Source organism: Phyllostomus hastatus, unplaced genomic scaffold, assembly GCF_019186645.2.
Source record: "Phyllostomus hastatus isolate PE091 unplaced genomic scaffold, TTU_PhHast_1.1 phas_contig_150, whole genome shotgun sequence".
Classification (NCBI taxonomy): domain Eukaryota; kingdom Metazoa; phylum Chordata; class Mammalia; order Chiroptera; family Phyllostomidae; genus Phyllostomus; species Phyllostomus hastatus.
Window position 1 is genome coordinate 13,256,388 of NW_025333611.1, and position 20,647 is coordinate 13,277,034.

Below are 20,647 nucleotides of genomic sequence, written 5' to 3' on the forward strand. Positions count from 1 at the left end.
GCCAAAAGGGTGAGGCTCTGTCCTTTCTCCCCACTTCACTCTGGGCCACACCTATATCAGGATTCTGTGTAGGCTGGGTTTGAAAGATTTGTGCTGCTAACAAAATATTTTCAGACGACTATGCCAAACTGTTCTTTTTCCCTGGGAGTTGGACTCAGGCTCCTCTTCCCTGGGACCTTTTCTCTACAGGGGCAAGAAGAGACCTGCTCTCCGTTGGATGATGTACTCTATCCCAAGGTGGTAGTGCAAGGGACTGTAAAAGGGACCGGCAGGGAGGCGGCAGCCCTGGGTCCAGTTGATTGTGATGTGGCCCAGTTATCCGCCTCAGTCTCCCCCTCTGTGCAGACCAGAGGCTTGGCCTAGATAAGCCTGAAAATCCAGTTGAGCTTAAATAACCTGTGGACCTGGGCTATCAGTCTTAGATAATCAGATCTTAAACAGGGGTGAGTCACCTGAAATCGTACGGAAATGCTGTAAAATGCTTTAGTGTGTGGATTTTTCTGAAAGTATTTCTATAGCTTCCATCAGTCTTAAAGAGGACTGCGATACAACACCTCTAGCTTCTCAGGACTTTTTCTGGCAGAAGTGGGAGGAAACCTCTTTTTGGGTGGGGGGTGGTGGTTGAGTTGTAAGAATGATATGAGAAAGCTGTTTGAAGAAAGGAAAACAAGGGCAACAAATAAAGATCAGAGCTAGAAATGGGAGCTGGGCAAAAGAGAAGCGCCCATGAGTATGCTGACAGTCTTGTTCTAGCCCCTAGACCCAGCCATGCCTGATACCCCTTACATTTGTCACCGGCATGAACAACTGCCTCTACTCCCTTAAAGCATTTTCTGTTTCGCTCGTGATAGAATAAACGATCCATGTGTTAACGTTATTGGAAAAGGCTCTTGCCAGCTGAAAAATTATGAGGCTTAACTTAGAAAAAAGAGAGCAGGGAGAAGAGGGACTGAGGCGGCAATGTCCCTCTTGTGCAGTTTTTGAATTGCAGACGAAAAGAATGTTCCCAGTTTTGTTCCCTGTCGGTTATTGCTTGGGCAAACCGGAGGCTTCCAGAGGTAGCAAAGACCTTGGAATCAACCCCATCGTCACACAGATGGGACCCCGAGCCCTAGGGCGGGGATGTGCCTTCCTGAGGTCGGACGGTACAGGTAGCAGGCCTGACACCGGAGCTGAGGTTCCCTTCTCCAAGGTAGGACCCACCTCTGTGTGCCTCTCCTCAGAGTTTTCTTCCCAGGCAGGCTGGCCAGTCAGAAGAGCTTAGGAGGGTTCTTGTGCCCACGTGTGTTGTGTGGCCACATGGGTCCGTGTCTTATCCAGAAAACTCTGCAGTCTGATTTCTTTTCCAGGTTCTGTGGGCACAGGCAAACAGTGGAGTGTTTGGCCTGGGGCCGGGGGAGGCGGGAAGGGAACCCACCCATTCCTCTGCCTGGGGCCCATCCTTTAGATGACAGGCATAACTAGGGTCCCGGCCAGGGAGCCCTAGAGGGGCCCTAGGCCCTAGGGGCCTAGGGCCTAGAGGGCCCTAGAGGTCAGGGCCAGGCCAGACATTGCCCAGTGCCGCCCATAGCAGAAAGACTTAGAATACTGCTGAGCCAAAAGCAGGCAAGCAGGGTTTATGGGTCAAGTCCAAGGAAGGGGTCACTGGCAGCCACAGGGTCAGATTTGTGCAGCGCTGGGGGGCAGGAATAGATCCCAGGGGGGGCCCCCACAACTGGGGGGCCTCCCACAGGGCAGCGGGAGGGAGGGGGAAGAAGCCGAAGGGGAAGGAAACACCAGACACTGCCTGCCAGCGGACCAGAAACTACTCATGGCCACACAGAAGAAATTAACTTTAATGTCCCACTTGGTTCCCAACCCCGCCCAAGTGCCAGGGCTCCCTGCAGGACAGAGGGGCTTGAGAGGTACGAAGTCACTAGACGAACGAGGCCCCCGCTGCCTCCTGGGCGCGCACTCGCTCTGCCCCACACACGCACACATGCAGACCACACGTACACCGCACAGACACACGCACGTGTACCCACGGTTAAATACATGTACGGAGGGACGCGTTGATATATACACGGGCGGGAGGGGGGGAAGCGTAATCCCGGCCCGTGTCGGGGCCCCAGGCTCTCGGCATGCTCGGCTCAGCTTTCCGCGCTGTACCTGGCACCCATGCCCCTGCCAGAAAAGCAGCTGCCCCTCTCCTCGCCCCCCGCCCCCGTTTGCCCCGGGTCCCGGGTCTGCCAGGCGCCGACACGCCCCTCCCTTCCCCTGCCCCCACGGCGATTTTCCCCCCAGGGAAAGGAGGCGGCGCTCCGGGCCCTACAACGGCCCTGGCGCCAGGGGCATGTTGGTTTTGAAGCCGGGCTGCCCGTTGGCCACATCGGGCTCGGCCTCGCAGCCCCCGCTGCTGGAGCCGCCGTCGGTCCCGGGGCTCTCGGGCTCCGCCAGGAGCTTGAAGGTGAAGAGCGGGCCCGAGTCGTGACGCCCGCAGCGGCTGGAGGGCTCCGGCAGGCTCAGGAGGGCGCCGGGCGCCTTCCACTCGGGGAAGGCGCACAGCTCGACGGGCGGCTGGGCGCCGCGGCCCAGGTAGCCGGGGCTCGGCGAGGCCGAGGGCAGGGTCCGCTGGCTGCCGCTCAGGCAGCTGCCGCTATCGTCCAGCGAGTCCTTGCGCGACTGCGAGCGCTCCAGCGAGCCGCCGCGCGTCCACGGCCTGTAGGTGTAGGCGCAGTTGCCCAGGCGACGACGCCGGCGGCGACGGCGGCGGGCGCGGCACTGGCACCCGAGGATGCGCAGGAAGGCGCGCTTGAACTCCTTGCTGGAGCACGGGTAGATGATGGGGTTGAGGCAGCTGTTGAAGTAGCCCAGCCAGAACACCACCTTGAACACGGCGTCCGGGGGCTTCAGGGTGGAGAAGAAGGAGCCTGCAGGGGGAGGGAGGGGGCGGGCGGGGGCAGAAAGACAGGAGTTCGTGAGTAGTCAGGCCCTCTCCTCTGCGTGCTCTACCTGAACGTTGCTCACGCAAAGGATGCTGCCAGGCTCCTTTGCCTGGGATGCTCGCCTTTCTGTCTCAGAATAAACGAATCCTACATTCACATTTAGGGCCAACCTCCGTAACTTCCCCTTAGTACAAGGAAGCTTTCCTGCTGTACCTAAACAGCATCTAAACTCCGGTATTTCTAGATTTCTCTAGACCTACCACACAGGGGCAGTGTGGGTCAGGGACTGGACCACCAGGGACCTGGAATTCCTTGCGTATTTCGAGCGCCCCCCCCCGCCCCCCCCGCGCCCGCCCGCCTTCCCTTGCTTCTCTCCAGAGCAGCACAGTAGCTACTGGAAATAGGGGCCCCCTTTGCCGCACTGGCCTGCCCTGGTGGGAGCCAAGAAGCCTAGTTAATTAAGGAAGGTCCTGAGCCTCTTTGGCATGAAAGAGGGTCGGTGGCAGGGTCCTTTTCTCTGGGCATCCAAACAGACCTTTGGGGGCCAAGGAAGTGCCCAGGAGAGGGGAGCAAATATCAACAGGAAATGCGAGGTCCTGGAAGCCTGCTTTCTGCTCTGTCAGGGCTGTGCTGGGCTCTGTGGCATGGCCACAAACTCCCTGTGCATGCCCCTGAGCCTGGCTCCCCTTCTCATGCTTATGAAGTGGTTCAGTGCTCCTTGCCCGGTGTCTTAGAATCATGGCTTGCCAGGGCTGGGAAACCTCCTTCCTTAATGGGAGCTCAGTGAGGATAAGCGATTTGCTCAAGGTCACTCAGCTGGCGAATGGCAGAAGGACCACTAGAATCCATTCAAGTTGTCATTCATTTGGTCCCACAAACACTTATTGAGGCATTGGTGGCTAGTGGTTAAGGTCCTGTTCAGACGTCACGGGTAGGTGTGGCCCTGGAGAAGCTCCCTGAGCTGGCAAACCTCAGTTTCCTGGAAAATAGTGATGGTGGCAGTTCTCTTTTGCATGGGCAAATGAACTTAGGCTCGGTAAGTACCTGGCAGGTTGAGAGCCCTCAAGTGCAGCTACCTGACTGCTTCAACTACAACCACTATTGCTACTGCCCACGCTGCTGTTACTGCCAGCATCGCTGCTGCAAAGACGAGGAAGGGGATGCGATTCGTGCTGACCAAGCGCCAGGACTCTCACGTCACTGCTCTTTCTAATACCGGCCCAAGCATGGGTCCCGGTGGTTCTTGAACCAGCTGAAATTGTATTCGGTGTTTGTGCATTTCTCTGGGGGAGAAGCCACAGCTGTCGCCACGGGCATGCAGGAGTCTGCAACCCTTGATCGGTTAAGCCTCACCCATCTCAGTCTCTGGCCTCCTAAGCCTCAGTCACTCTACCACCCGGACCACCTAGTTTTACCCTGCTTTGACTGCCTTAAGTCAGCTCCCTTTTGGTATCTAAACTTAAAAAAAAAATGAGGAAGCTTTTTATCACTATTTTAAAACCTGCATTATTTGCTATAAATAGAATGTCCTGGTAGAGAAAAATAAGATCAATCCAGACAGCGGTGGGTCTGAGGTCTGCCCTCGTTTTCACAAAGGGAGATTCGCCGGGTTGGAGGGCGTTGAAGGCTTGCTGGCCCTGCACGGGGAGGCATTATCTCCGAGGAACCGCAGGACTGAAACGGAAGTGAACGTGGGATAACGCCCTCGCTGGAGAGTCCAGCCCCCGGCACGTGGTCGGGGCTAAACAAACATTTGCTCAGTGACCCACAGATGGACTGAATATGCGATTCACAGACTCGTGCCCTGTCCAGCTGCCGTTGCAAGCTGTCTGCACACCACTCAGATCTGTTCTGAACTTGAGTAGCAGGCACAACCCTGGGAAAGCACTTGCTGGAGGCTCCCCGGCTCCATTCGGAGGCCTCCCTTGGCCTCTTACTGAGGCTTTTTAAAGCAGATCAAATGAGACAACGCTTCTGAAAGGGCTTGGAAGGGTGGAAGCTGGACACCTGGGTGGGAAGAGGAGGAGGTGAAGTTTGAGGGGGATGGATAAAACCACAAGCAGATGGTGCGGTGAGCCCACCCCATCACTAGGGCCTTGCCTGCTTTAAGGCGATTTAAAGGGATTGTGAAGTTCAAGGATCAAAAGCTAAAGCTGAGCAGGATCCGCACAGGGAGAAGCATTTCTTGGCTGGACAGAGTCCCAGTGAGTATCCTTAAGGTGCTGTTCGACAAATCTGGATAGTGAACACAAGGTCTGTGTGAACTTCCGCTCTTCCAAACCCTGGGGCATGTCTGTGGAACAGTAACTACTGTTGAACAAGCTGACTCCGTGCCAGCCGCTGGGCTAAATGCTTAGCCATCTTTTTCCAGTTACTCCTCTAACAGTCACTGCTCCCAAGGCAGCCTGGCATGACTGTGCCCTGCTCTAGGGGGCGCCATTCCACACTCCAGTCTACAGCACTCCTTGGTGATCGATTGCTCCAACCTGCTCGGGTCTGCTGGAGGCCAGGACTACTGCACTTCCGAGGAATGGAAAGTGAGCTGCTGTACCCACAGCCGAGCCATGTCTCCCCAGTTTGGCTCAATAAAAATGCAAAAAATGTAAAATAGTTGCTGAGTCTTTCAGTACCAGCTTTGTAAGGGAGCTTTCCTTGGATTTGGAAAGTCCCTTCAAGGTTTTTCTGTTTTCATTTGCCACTGAACCCTGGAATGAGATCATAAAGTTGTCCAACAAATACAGTATCCTTGGGGCCAACAGATTCACGTCAAGTTTTAAAGCAAATGCTGAACACAGTAATAATCAGCAGAGCCGCCATTTATAATGAACTGGGAACCAGTTATCAGGCGCTGTGCCTAAAACTGCGATTACATGACCCTTCCAGCAGCCCTGCTCTGTTGAGCCTCAGCCCACAGATGAGCAAACTGAGGTTTAACAGATTAACAAGGTCACGTGTCTAGTAGTGGGAGAGCTAGGATTAAAATTCGGCTCTCAGGTCTGATCTTACTCATCGCTCGATTGAAGAAAAAGAAGCTTCTATTTATTTCCTTAAGTACCAGGCCATTTCTTCCTCAACTGGGAACAATCTCTCTTTTTGCTGAATTGTCACAGCACTTTGACTGAACTGCAAATGTGGCATTTATCACTTTCTACCTCGAGTTCCAGTGGCCTCAGGCTATGTATCATGTCCCCTGATTAGGATGTAAGCTTCTAGAAAGCAGAATTCATGTCTGGTTTGTCTCTCTCCCCCCAGGACTGAGCACAGTGCCTGACACATGACAGGTACTCAGCCAATATGTGTTACATGATAATAATGGTGAAGAATAATAATAAAGCTGAAGTGTGCTAGCCCCTGGTGCTCAAAGTGAGGTTCCTGCAGAGGCAGCGCGGATACGGGCCAGTGTTTCTTAGAAACGCAGAATCTCGGAGATCCAGTGAGTCAGAATCTGCTTTTCAACAAGATCCCAGGGTGGGAAGCATGGCCTTAGCCCACATTTCAATTTTACTTTAAAAATTGTTTTTCTGGGTGTCTTGGGATTCATGGACGAGCAGAGGCTGGGCTGAGCGCCACCTCACCGTGGGACTGACTTCCTCGCCCCAAACACGTCAGCAGCTCCTAGAGTTTGTAGGAGCAAAGTCAACCTGCTTAGGCTGGAATTGAAAACCTGCTCCACTTGGCTGCGATGGTCTGATTCTTTGCAACGTCAGTGGACTCTTCTGGCTCCTTTCCCTTTATTCGTGCTGTCCACTGGTGTGATGAGCCCTCTCCTTTCCCCTCCTCCTCTCCACCCTTTCCAGGTCTGGCTCGGATGCCTTCTTCTCATAACCACAGCCCACGAGGCACGACTTCCTCTGAAGTGTGAGAACAGGAGGAAGGAATGGTTTGGCCGTGAACCTGCCAAGATCCAAGTGACCCTCACACCGTACCTAATTTTATTCTCATAATAGTTAGGAGGGAGGGATGGGTTCTGTAATTCTCAATTCGCTGTTTATGAATGTGGAAATCGAGTCTCTGAATGTACAGAATTGTCACACAGCTGCTAAATGGTAGAGCTGGGATTCAAACCCAAATCCACCTGGTTGCCACCTGGGCAGTTTCCACAACAGATAAGATTGCCGCTAAACTCTTGGAACACCTGTGGGCTGAGGGCAGGCTGGAACTGTTTACTTGCTATTTGTAATAGTGTCTTTACATGTATTTTCTCTGGCTTTTAAAATACAAGTATCTAGAGACCAAGAATTTTGAATCACTCTGCCTCAATTGTTCTTAACCTAACAATACTGATTATGCAAATCATTTAGCATCATCTAATTTCAGGGTCTCACAGACTTGCTGAATCCCAGCCTCGGGCACCCACCAGGTGTGCGGTCACCAGATTAAGGGTGTCTGCTATTCTCTCCACAGATTTCTATCGTAACAGCTATTGGACTGACTTTAAATTTTAGAGTCTGTTTCCCTTGTTTCAAGCTCTTTGAGGCCAAGATCTTACTTGTCTTGGTTTCTTTAGTGCCCAACACAGAGCTTGGCTTACAGTGAATGTGTGAAAAGGTTTGTTGAGCACATAACCCCCTTTTCATGTATTGGGTTCACAGTAGGTGCTGCCTCAGTGGTTGTGGAGTGACCCCCTCCTTGTACTCCGTTGTCTTCCTCTTCTTTATTTATTTACATGGTAACACAGGCCAATGCCCAGTTCAGTTCCCGTCTCCTTCCTGAAACCTTTTTGACTGCTCCAGGCTCTTCTCCTTTATTCACCATTAAAACAGAGTCCATAGCACAATGGTTAACATGGAAGGTTATTGCTAAAGGATGTGATGTTTGGCTCTTTAGGCAGGCAGTGTCAAAGCTCCTTGACCATGGGGTCTGTGTCCTATTTTTCTAGCACGGGTCTGAGCACGTGGCCGTGCCATCAACTACCCATTGATCGACTGACCCATTCCATCTTGTGGGAGGAAAGCTACCTCCTGGCTTAGCCCAGAGTTGACAGCAGATGGGGTGGAGTGGTGTCTGCAGCAGATAAGGGTCCATCTTGGATGCCAAAGTGAGTGTGTTCCACGCTTTGACTTCACTGAAAACAGCAATTCCCTGCAGACCACTTTCAGAAATTGAGCACTGGTGGGATCTATGCGAAGGAAGCTATAAAGCTTTCCAAAAGGGCATAAAGGAAGATATGCATGAAGGGGAGAAATAGCTTGCTTTGGTACAGGAAGTCTCTATCCAAGATAACTTCAGTTCTCCCCAAGTGAATTGGGAAATTGAAGACAATCTCATTAAAATACCAACAGGAGGTGGTGGTGTTGTTTTGTAGGGGGCAACCTAAACGATCCAAAGTTAAAGATATGGAGAATATGAGATATGAAAAAATAACCATGAAAAAACAGCCAGGCCAATTAGAATACACATGGAGAGTGGCGGGGGTGGGACTGAGAAAATGGGTCGGCTCATCTGTGTGGATCTGAGAGCCTATCGCAAAATCACGGCGAGCGAGAGAGAACTACTAGAGCAGGAGGTGCAAGGACGGGCAGCTAAGGCAATGAAAGGATACAGTTTGTAGAGAGAACTGTACACCCATGAGATTTTACATGCCGCACCAACAGCTGTGGTGAAGAAGAGATTATTCTGTAAGTAGGGTGGGGGCAACAGGCTAGCCACTTAGAAAAAAAAATAAAGCTGGAGTGCTATTTTATTTCTTCTTACATCAAAATAAATCCAGATGGATCCAAGATTTTGAGTGTAAAGATCATCAAAACATCAGAAGGTGTAAGTCAATATTTTTATAATTTTTAACTAAGCATAACAGAAGTGCAGGGTCTGTAAAGAAAAGCACTGCTAGGTTTGCCTGGACGTTTCTATAATGTCCCAAACTTCAAAAACAAAGTTAAAAGAAGGATTGAGAGAAACATCTGTAATTCAAACAACGGTAAAAGGAATAGTATTTCAAACACACGAAGTTCTGTTTCAAATCAAGAAGAGAAAAAAACAACTCGATAGAAAACAAAGCAAATCACATGGATAAGCTAGTAAGTACAATGTACAGCCAAGAATGAATAAAAACAATAAAATTAGAAAATAAATAATGCAAATTAAAGAGTGGCAAAATATTACAGGTCTATTACTTTGGAAGATATTTAAAAAATTGCTTGAGATAGAAAAATGAAATTGAGAATACTCAGATAGTGGAATTAGAAGGTAGTGTAAATGTTTACTTAATGGGAAAAGAGTCATAACCAGAGTAAAGTGGGCGGGGCAGGGCGGTCCTAGCTCTGCTCGGGAAAGACCTTTCTGGGTCTGAAGAGGTGGGCAGGAGCCGACCAGGCGGAGAGGCTGCAGGGAAGGGCATCCCAGGCAGAGGATCGGAATGTGCAAAGTTCTCTACGCACGAAAGAGCTCCATGTGCTCCTGGAAGTGCGGGACGTCAGGGGGCCCAGAGTGTAAAGGAACAATGGGGGAAATGGCCAAAAAAATTTTTTGCTTGTGCTCAATTTGACGAAGGTGTGGGAAAACAGGTATTTTCACAGGTCCTGGGTAGGGGTATAAATCTGGGGTAGAAAAGTGGTGTTATCTAATGAAATAAAAACACGCACAGCTTTTGATCTGAGTGCTCCGCATCCAGCAGTTTATCCTGCGGTGTTACCCGTGAAAGGGAGCAAAGATGAAAACATGAGGAGTTGCGGCGATGTTCCCCCCAAATGGGAAAATAACCTAAATCCCAACGTGAAGTATGGAGAGACAAACTATGAAATACGCCATGCAGCAGTCATGAAATGAAACACCATACACCTGTTAAAATGGTAAGCTGTTGCACGTGGAACAATGTTCATGGCAGAATTAAGTAGGAAAAAAGCAAATTTCAGGAAAGTATGCCTGGTATAATATGATTTTTATAAAAAACATGCTGTGTGTGTATGTGTGTTCATTTGTTCATAGGCAAAAATCATCAAACTATTTGCAGTGGTTATCTCTGGAGGATGGCTCTATGGCAAGATTTTTACTTTGTATTTCAAGTGCTTTGTGCACTGAACAATCATTGCCTTTGTAATGTGAGAGAGAGAGAGGGAGAGAGAGAGATGGGGTAGAGAGAGGGAGAGGGAGAGGGAGAGAGGGAGAGAGATGGGGGGAGAGAGATGAGGGGAAGAGAGAGAGGGAGAGATTGGGTGGAGAGGGAGAGAGAGAGAGGTGGAAACAGGGACAAAAGAGCCAGTGCGTGAGGCTCACAGGCTGGCAGCTGGTCAACCTTCAGGCCAGATCACCACCTTTGGGTGCCCACCCTCCTCACATATGAAACAAGGTGCATTTAGTCACTAGCGCCCCCTTCTTCTCAGACTGCAAGCTTTGTGTTCACCCTGCTGTAGAGGTGGAACGGAAATTAGAAGGAAGACAGAAATAAACGTGCAGCCAGAGTGTCGCTGAGCCCAGACCTGGAACACACATCCATGGGTCACTTGATCCTTCCTTCTGAGGCAGCAGATGAACCCGCTGGTTGGCTGGCTGAGAGGCCCGGTGTCTTTGGATGAAAGTCACCGGAGAACAGGAACAATTAATGGCCTCGGGGAATCCGCTGAGATTGGGCCCCTCAGGCTGTTAGGCTCTGTGCGTGCCTGTCACGCCTTCTCCCACAGCGGCCCACTGACTGCCCTGGCTCGGCCCTCTGTGTGTCCTTTGGTGGGTGGTAATCAAAACGCTTCCCACATCCACACTGGTTGGCCGGATCCAGGCTGGCCCGGGACCCCTGGACAGCTCTGTGTCTTCTTTCCACTCGTCTGGCCCAGTCTGGGACATACTCCTATCTGAGGGGGCCACACCTGGGGGCCGTGCCGTCCTTGTCACCTGCAGCCCTCAGAGTTTCTCGACCACAGAGTGAGAGATGCCAGCTGGCTCTCTCGAAGGTGTCTCCTCTTCTCACCAGAGCCCTGTCCTGCTGTCTGGAGCCCAGAGAGCCAGGCACATGGCTGGTGTCTTCAGCACCGAGTGACGAAGCAGCTGGTCTTTGCTGCCGCATCCATGCCACTCTCCAGATTTTTGCAAAGTGGGACTTTCTTCTCCTGCTTCCCAGTCCAGGTCCACAGGCATGCCGTACAATGACCCTGAGATTTCTGCCCTTTGTCACAGTTCGGAGGCTCCTTGCCCACCAGGAGACCTTCCAGGTGGAAGCGCCTGGAGGACAATTCTGCACTTGACTGGGAGATGGCACGTGGGACAGACAGCTGGCCGGGCTTGCTGCAGCCGCGGGAGGATGTGCCATGTTACTGCCTGTGCTGTTCGTATGTGGGTAGCTCGCACTTCGGCGGGGGCGGGGGGCTGCTTCCCGCCCTTTGAAAGCTGGCTGAGACTACCTCGAGTGTCCCTTGTCCATAACCCCTGGGTGTCCAAACCCCTCGGAGGAGGCTCCAGAGTGGGGCAGGGGACCCACTTCATTCCTGTCTCTTTCTTGGGCCTCAGTCCCTTGGCAGCCTGCTCTGCTTCTAGCACCTTCCGGCAATGACCCCTCCTTGCCCTCTCCCATCTCAGCTCCTCTCCTCCCAGGTTGCTCCAAAGTCCCAAATTCTTATTTTTTTTTTAAAGGTGAGCATCTCTGTTCTCTCTCCAGTAGCTTTGGCATCAGCCTGTTGAGGGCAGCAGGGAGGAGAGGACGGGATCGTGGTGGGGAGAGACAGGTTTCACATTCCACCAGCAGCTCTAATTCAGATATTTTCCCAAAGAAAATCTAGATTTTCAGAAAATGCACTTTTCTCCACCTCGTTCCATGCAAACAAAGGCTCCATTCTCACTCTAATGCACGTTTTTAGAGTCCTGCTGGCTGTGGCAGGTCAAGCTGTGCTCCACATCACAGCGACTTTACTGGCATCTCCTAGGTGCTGCAGCTGGCTGAGCATTTAACCCAGAAGATCAACCTTGCCTGGGCAAGCAAGAGTTCAGTGATTACTTTAAACCTATTGAGTGAATATAATTATTATGCCCATTTTATGGATGAAAAAACTATGGCTTGGAGCAATTAAGGAAATTGCTTCAAGATTACATAGTGCTGGAGTCAGGGCTCAATTCCTGGCCTGACCCCAGAGCCATGGGTGTTTGCACCACCCCAAGGGCGACTCCTGCAGGCTGACGATCTGTTGTTCCCCTGGAACGGCTGGGGTGCAGCTGCCTAGAAGAAAACCAGGGTGTGCAGGTTCTACGGAGGGAAGGAGCGATGCATGTGGCAGAGAGCTGAGGAAGGAGGTGTTATTTGGCTTTGCTACTTTCTGAGGACTTTGCTGCAAAGATGATTCCATCTGCACACATTTCGAGGAGACAGAAGCTGGACAGGCAGCGAATGGCACCCCCCACACTTGCGGGGCCATGGGGCACCAGTGCTTCAGAGAGCGGGCCGCTTCTCTAGCCCGTGGGAGGGGAGGCCTGGCCACGGGGAGCGTGGAGTGTGCACGCCGGCTCACAGCAGTTCGATGTGGCTTCCAGCTTCATGGGGTTTTCAAAGAAAATCTGGAAGACGGCAGTGATCTGAATTTGACAACAACGATGACGACAATGACAATAGCATTCACCATCTATTGAAGAACTTATAGGTGGCAAGTGAGGTGCCTGACCCCCAACACGCACGATCTCATTCAGTACCCAAAACAATTCTATGTGGGTGACACAGTCAGTGTCCCCATTTTACAGACACTGAAATTGAGGCTCGGAAGAGAAGTGATTTGGAGTGGAGGAGTGGGGTGGGGGAGAAGCACTTTGCTCAGAGTCACAGAGCTACTAAGTAGCAGAGTGTCATTGGAACCCATGAGTTCCTTCTTGCCTTCTACTGCTTTGGCCTTGTGAGGTGGGCCACTGAGAAACCAAGGACTCAAAGAATGTTTTAAAAAGTGGAGCAAATTCCACAGGGGAGTGCAGGGTGCAGGGGGAAAGAAGAGCTGGGCTGGGGTGTGAAAATAGTTTTCAGATGGCTCATCTGCCCAGCCAAGTCCGGGAGGAACAGTAATTATGTAGAACTGGAAAGTCATCCTCCTGCCCTCTCCTGGCTTTGTGAAAGTAAGTCCTGGGCACACGAGAAGGTGCGGGGAGAAGGATGTTTAGCTCAGAACTTCTTCCATCAGTGGCAGACTGGCAACACCGAGAACAAAAGCGAGAGGAGGAGGCACAGGGTCAGTTTTATAGGGTGGAGAAAAACGGAGATTAAAAGATAGATTCAAGCCAGGCAATACAAGGACAAGACAGCCCCTACCCCATCACCACTCTTCCCATGGTCCCGAAAAGGACGTGGTAGCCATATGCAAAACGAGACTTGAAAGGTGGCCCCGGATGGGTGGCAAGGCCAGGACAGCACCGGTTCCAGCCAGAGGAGCTGCCTGCATCCTGTGTGTGTGTCTCCCGGGGCCCTGGCTGTCCCGGCCTGTCCATCCAGATGGAGCTGCATGCTCCACTGGGCGCCCCAAAGGGCAATTCACTCAAGTGTGCTAATTCCTCTGTCCACCTCCTTCCTTGCAGGCCGGGACTGGATGTCCCATCTCCCCCACCCCATCCTGAAAATGACACTGAGCCTCGATGGATCGTCATGAAAAACGGCCGCATCACTCTCGGGAGCATGTGCTCACGCCAAGAAGGACTCCCAGAAAGACCTGCCTGGCAAAGCAGCAATTCACAGCAGACGGACAGGCGGGCGAGACTGTGGATCTCACACTCCCTCCCCCACTGTCCTAATCCAGGGCCTGTGACAGGAGTGGGGGAGGGTTGGTGGGGGTGGTGACTGATCTGGGACGAGGCTTCACAAATCACGAAGGAGCAGGGTACAAGGGGAGATAATAAAAAGCACCCGAGTGTTGAGGAAGTGCGCTTGGCAGGAGGATCTCAGACTTGTTCTTTGGTGGCCGGTCAAGTGCACACATGGAGGCGGGTCCATCTGCTCTGAGGTCTTGCTGGTTGGTAGAGGACAGCACGACCCAAGGCCAGAGGCTCGACCTTGGTACCTCCTCCTCGCATGGCTAATGCACCAATATAGTGCCTGGGCGTTTTACTCCAGCCTCTTCTGAGCGGGTTCCTTGCGCTGCAGGATTGTTTTTTTTTTTTTTTTAACCAATCTGGTCAAACCAGCACTTTACTGTGTTTTTAGCTTTAGGTTCAGTGCTAGTGGCGTTCAATCCTCTGGCAAGCACAGGAGCACTTAACAGTGTCTGTGAACCCCTGAAAACTAAAGGGTCCTGTGATGTGCACGTGTGCATTTTCTGTGTAGCTGCTTCCTAGCTTCCATCAGAGTCCCAAAGGGGCCCATGGGCCAGAAAGGACAGGCAGCACTCACTGAAAGGACGGCGGTGTTTCAGCCAGGAGCTGGGTGGCACGCATGCTCCGACGCGTGCGCGCAGGCCGAGAGAATCTGGGCTTCGCTTCTCTAACGAGCCAAAGAAAACGAGGGGTTCCTCGTGTCGGTGACAATGTAAGTGAACGGGCAGCTGCACCTGGAGTGTGGCAGTCTAAACTGGGGCACTTCCCGAAGTAATATGACTCAGAGACCTTATGATATCAGACAGTTCGTTACCCTGAAATTACAATTCTAAGGGTTTATCTGAATGGGCAAGGCTGCTGGCTTTGTTGTCATTATTTATGTCACTGCGGGCAAGTTACTTAACTGCTCCAGGCCCCAGTCTCCGCGTCTTTAAGGTGGAGGTAATATTACTTATCCACAGGATTCTGGGGAGGGTTAAACTAAATAATACATGGAAAACACTTAGTACACTGCCTGAGACAATACAAACTAAATGAATGTTGGTTACAATATAGATACAAGGGTTTTGTTGCCACATGACTTATCATAACTAAAAATTGGAAGTGACTCCAAATATCCAACATAAGTGATTGGTTGAATGGTCCATACAACTCAACCATTAAAGATTAAATTAGTTAATATGGTTGGGAAAAATGTTCATAATATATCAAAAGACAACGAGGAGGTTATAAAATAGTATACGCGATATCATCCCATAGAAAAATGGCTGAATAAATGTGCATTAACTATTTCAGCAGTTATGTTTGAGGATGGCTTTTTATTATCTTGTTTTTGATTTTCTGTATCTTCTAAATTTTCTTCAAGGAATACATATAACTTATGGTAATAAGACAAACCTAACCTAATAAAAGTTATTTTTTTTAAGATTTTATTTATTTATTTTTAGAGAGGGAAGGGAGGGAGAAAGAGAGAGAGAGAAACATCAATGTGCGGTTGCTGGGGGTCATGGCCCACAACCCAGGCATGTGCTCTGACTGGGAATTGAACCTGCGACACTCTGGTTCGCAGCCCGTGCTCAATCCACTGAGCTACGCCAGCCAGGGCATAAAAGTTATTTTTTAAAAAAAGGATGATGAGCCCTGGCTGGGTGGCTCATGTAGTTGGAGTGTCATCCCGTACATCAAGAAAGGTTGCAGGCTTGATCCCAGGTCAGCGCACATGTCTAGGTTTCGGGTTTGATCCCCCGGTTGGGGCACAAATGGGAGGCAACCGATGGGTGTTTCTCACTCTCTCTCTTCCTCTATCTCTAACATCAATAAACATTTCCTTGGGTGAGGATTTAAAAAAAAAAGGATGACTAATCTGAGTTGAGAAACACTGTGGCTCTGAGTAATCACTTCTGTGAAGGCTCCTTTCTTTATGTCTAAAATGAAAGCTGTGCCTTGTTTCCCTCTGGAGATACAGGGAAACTCAAATGAAAGGGTGCAGGGGGAAGCGCCTAGCGGAGGGTGTGGCCCCTGGCAGGGGCCAGAAAGCAGGGCTTTACCCCGAGGCGCTTCCTGTGAACCCTCTGAGTTGAGCTGCGGGAGGGCCCCAGAGGCCCGGATACCTGGCCCTTGAAAACCTGCCTCCAGCCCTGGGCTACAGTCCTGTGACCATGAACTCTGGGGAACCTGGAATGGGTTGAGGATGAAAGGTACAGTGACTTGCAGGTACAAAACTTCGTCTGCAGTCAGGATCCCAAGCTTAATCTCCGTGAAACCGATGGGCGAGCGTGGCCCTGCTTACTAATTAGACAGCAGCAATGTAATTGATCAAATCAACTCCCCTCATGATGCAAAGCCAAAAAACCCAGGGACAGCTTGAGCTTGGAAGAGCTTCCAGAACACAGGGGAACATGACTCGCTCCCCCAGAGACGCTAACATGGTCAAACTGGGTTGCTTTGCTGATTGCTGGGCTCTTTTCTCAGTAACGGATAACGTGGTGAGGCAATGAGGCTCCCGTGCCCCTCATGCGGCCAGGCTCTGGGCTGGGCGATACAGACTGTGCTCATTCATTTCTTTCCTGGGTTTATAGCAAAGCATTACACTTCACCGGGCCTTCAGGGCCCTTGCTTTCTGGAAAGAAGCAAAGTTACAGCCAGGTGCCCTATTTCATTGATGAACAGCTTTTCTGCTAATGTCTGGAATGTTTTCAGCTTTGTCTGGAAGAACAGTCTGGAAATCGAGTGGCACAAGATTATCCATAGGATTACTATATTAAAAAAGAAGGTAGAAGAGAAACCATGAGGAGAAATGGGGCTTATTGCAGCACCCAAATGTTGAGACCGACATTTCCAATTCACTCTGTCTCGGTCGGAGGAAGAAAAGCACGAGAGAGGCTGCTTTCATTGACGGAAAGGAGCAGGGGAAGGGGCCGAGCTCAGCTCTGGTCACTCAGGAGCCCTGAGAACTTGGGCCGATGACTTCACCTTTCTGAGCCTTGAGTTTCTTATTTACATAATGCAGGGAATGCTACCGCCATTCAAGGGTTGTAAAGGTTCACTGAGATTACATACCAAAACACCTAGCTCAGGGCCAGGGACATAATACGTGCTCAGTAAATATTGGTTCTCCACCAGCATCTTGCCTGCTGAACAAGGCCCCGAAATCATGCCATCACCCTGCATTATAAACTCACGGATCCCACTCCTGTCCGTGCCACTGGATTTCCAGACTGTTCTTCCAGACAAAGGCAATTTGTAGTCTCCCCAGAATTTGTACCATGTGATTCTTAAGTGGGGATATAACAGACCTGGGGTTGAGAATTTACGTCAAGTTTGAAAAGAGCACATTCAATATTCTTCTACGATCTATAATCTCGAATGCAAAGGCCTGTTGTTTTCATTATTCGCATCACGGAATGCAAAGCTCAGATCTTCTTGGCTGGTGGTATGAGAGAATCTCTGATTGCAGAGGGCACGTGACTTTCAGCTTAGAAAAAGGGGTCACGGCTAAGTAAGGCTGAGCAAAATGATTAGCAGAATATCATTCTGGCAAAACACACTTGGAAGCCAGAGGCTGGCCCGAAGGAGGCGTGAGCGGAGCTGCCGGGGTGGGGGCAACCTTTTCTCATCTTTCCTCTCTGGTTCTGGCCGCCGCTCACAGCGACGTGTTCCCTCTGTGAAAACAGATCGGGCCCTGTCCTTATGATCGGTGCACTTTTCTGTATGGATGTCACGTTTTAATACACAGTTTAAATAAAGTAAGTGGCACACACTTTGCACATGTCCATTATGATAGGACACGACCTAAAGAGCTGTCATATCAACTTATTCCGGAAGGCAGAGAGCTCTCCCTGAACCCTAGATGCCGCTGTGGCCTGAGGCTCTGAACCTTCAGATGGAAGGACCGAGCGCAGCCCCGGGCCACCGTCGCCTCCCTCCTGGACCCCGCTCCAGCCTCCCACCGGCCTCCCTGACTCTACACTCCTTTCTGGTATCCACAGAGGTCTTCTCTAAAAAACGTAAATCTGATTATATCATTTCCCTTTCCAAAGCTCTCCAGTGACTTTCTATCGCACTTACTGAAACCTCTGCCCTGGATCCGGACCTGCAGGGCTGTACAAGGCGTCCACACGGTCTCTCCGTCTGACGTCATCCGTCACTTCTCCCCACTCCAGCGCTCTGGCTGCCATTTTCCCTGCTCGACCATGCCCAGCACAACCCACGTCAGGGCCCCCTGCATTCACCGTTTCCCTCCCTGCAGTGCTTTTACCCCAGATCCCTGCACGGCCGGCTCCTCCTGCTCACGCAGGCTGCAGCCTGTGGTCTTAGGGAACCTTTTCCCCTCCATGGTCATGGGCTTTTTCGTGACCTGCACCACCTGCCCCTCCCTAGCACACCACCTCGTTTCAGTTCCTCTCCACGGCAGCACTCAGAGTGACTTGGCATTGTGTCATCTGTGCACACCGTCACTATTTGTTCCTTGCCCCACCACCCTAAGACCGGAAGCTTTACACAGCTGGAGGCGTTGCCTGTCTCATTCACTTTTGTATCAAGAGTGCCTGAAAGAGTGCCCAGCGCATCCTAGGTACCTCCCAGATAGCTGGCTGTGTGATCTTTATAAACTTCTCAATCTCTACACTGCAGTTTCCGCATCGGTGAAATCAGACTGATCACAGGCCTGCCTCCCACCCCGGGCCGCTGTAAAGGCTGCAGGAGGCAGTGGGTGTGAGGCGCGGTGCCCGGCACGTCGCACCACAGCGGCCGTGCCCCCTGGGTGCCACAGGCAAGGCTCCGTTAATCTCCTCCCAACCAGAGGCCTCTGACTCATTTATCTCCAGCGAACGATCATCTCTTATCAGGGCTCTGTGACCACGCTGTAATCTGGCACGCTGCGAGACCAGGTTTCCCAGTGTTCTTCGGAAGTGTCTTTGGCTAAGTCCTGGCCCTTCTCCGAGTGTCGTGTAATTACTGACTGACGGACAGAGACCTTGTGCTCCTTGGACCACTGCTCCCGGGGCAGATGGCATTTGCGTCGAGAAGAACGAGCGGCCCGCAGGACAGCGCATCCCAGCTGGGCAGGTGAGAAACTGAGAAACGAAGACACGGGAGCGAGACCCCGGGCCAGGAGACGGGGGCTAGCGACAGAGCAGACTGCCAAGGCTCTCGCTGTAACAAATGGGGCCATTTGTTCCTGGGGCATTGGAATAAATTGGTATCTTTAGAAGTGCCTTGTTAAAAAAATCAAAAAACTGGCTTGAAAGGTTCAGAGGGAACAGGACCTGCCTGCTTTAAGAAGCGCACAAAGGTAAAAGGGATCTCTGTAAGATGTCACTGTAAACAAAGAGGCAAGGCTTGGGTGAAGAACCTCACAGAAGGACAAAGAGCTACTGATTTAAAAGAGGGAACCCAGAAAAATAAAATTGGGGAGCGGGAGAGAGTCAGAGAGACGCGGCGGGTGGCGGGGGTGGGGGGAGGGGGGAGAGGGGGAGAGGGAGGGAGAATGAGAGCCCATTGTGGAACTCGGTCAGTCACCCAGGTATAATAACACCCTGATTGGAAGAACACCATCACAGATTTTTACCTACAAAATGAGAAAGTGTTCCATTGTGTTCCTTTGCATTTTATCTTTTTCTTTCTTTCCTGGGGAAGAAAAGGTTGAAAGACATTGGGGGAAAATCAAATGCAAAACCAAATCTCTCCTTTCCCCGGACCCCCTAAGTAGGTCACATGCAATGTCTTCAGTCGTCTAGGCCGAGGACAGGCCACAGGGAGCATCAAAGACCTTCCGGGCGTTACCTAGATGGACCTGGCTAGTGGGAGGTGATGCAGACAGGAAGTCATCCAACCCACAACTTTTAATCAGGCTGGAGCAGCGAGTTAAGGACCTGCGGGTCTGGGGCTCGTTTAGCCTGGAACTCGGAGGAAATAGTCCTGCGGAGAAGTTTCGGCCCTGGCCAGGAGAGCTCAGGGCGAGGCAAAGCTGAAGTCTGTTTTCCTTGGGAGGCCGGAGAGCTCCATTAACAAAGTATCTGATTACCGTTGGGCAGTCTCTGTCTTGCAGGCTTGCTCTTCATTCCATTTCTTTTTATCGCCTGCAGAGAGTCTCTCCACGCATGCTTTTATTTTAATAAAGAGCTTTAAAAATTAACTGTTAATTACGCATCGCGGGCAGGTTTTCGTGTGAGCGGATGTTTTCAGTTCTGTTGGAGATTTAGCAGGAGTGGGACGGCTGGGTCAGAGGGCAACTCTATGTTTAGCCTTTTGAGGAACTGCCAAACCGTTCTCCAAAGTGGCTGCATGGCCACAAAGAAATTATTTTAAACAAGGACGAGCACGTTCACAGGACAGATGGATGACGTGATCGTCTTCTCGAGACCTCGCCCACCACAGTTGCAGCAAGCTGGGAAACTAACTCAGAGCTGTCCAGAGGCGCCTCCTGCACCGCAGGCGTGCTGGCCAGTCCCGTGTGGCGACTGAAAGGGACCACTGTGACCGAGGCACTGAGTGTTCAATGTCATTTAATTTTAACGAATCTGACTTGATTTACCTCTGGTGGCCAGTGGCTGCTGTGTGGAACACACAGTGCTTACTCTCTCCTGTCTGTAAACACTCACAGTTCCCCAAAAGTCACCATAGAGATCCTGGGGGAGGGACCCCCCTCCGTCCGGGCTGCCCCTCACAGCTCCAGACTCGCCTTTGTCGCGGGACCACAAGGAAGGAATGCAGAGGCCGAGATGCCTTCAGTCAGAGAGGCTCCGCACCGAGATTCAGGCCACTCCCGACTTTTTCGGGGACCTGTTTGGTATATTCACACTTTGTATATCTCTGCTTTCAGCTCGCTCAGTTTCAAGACCTGTCTTCATTGTTTTGTTTCTTAGCACAAGAGCAACCCACGTTCACCACAGACACGCGTGAGAAGAGAAAACGACCAGGGCTCTTCCTCTGGCGTCTCGGGTGTGTGCATGGCATCTGAATCTCTTAGTTTGGGGGACCAGAGCAGAAGTGACATGGGAACCAAGGCTGCTCCTTCC

The 20,647-nt window shown here is 51.3% G+C and overlaps 1 protein-coding gene across 2 annotated transcripts in view; it reads right to left on the minus strand.

The window, feature by feature from the left end:
* Positions 1-1,815: 1,815 nt before the first annotated feature.
* Positions 1,816-20,647, minus strand: part of ADRA1B (adrenoceptor alpha 1B) — an 82,516-nt gene continuing 63,684 nt past the window's right edge. For both annotated transcript variants that reach the window (XM_045827944.1, XM_045827952.1), the window contains one exon: positions 1,816-2,909. In XM_045827944.1, the coding sequence (XP_045683900.1) occupies positions 2,308-2,909 (602 nt within the window). In that variant the 3' untranslated portion in view covers positions 1,816-2,307. The remainder of the gene's footprint in view (positions 2,910-20,647) is intronic.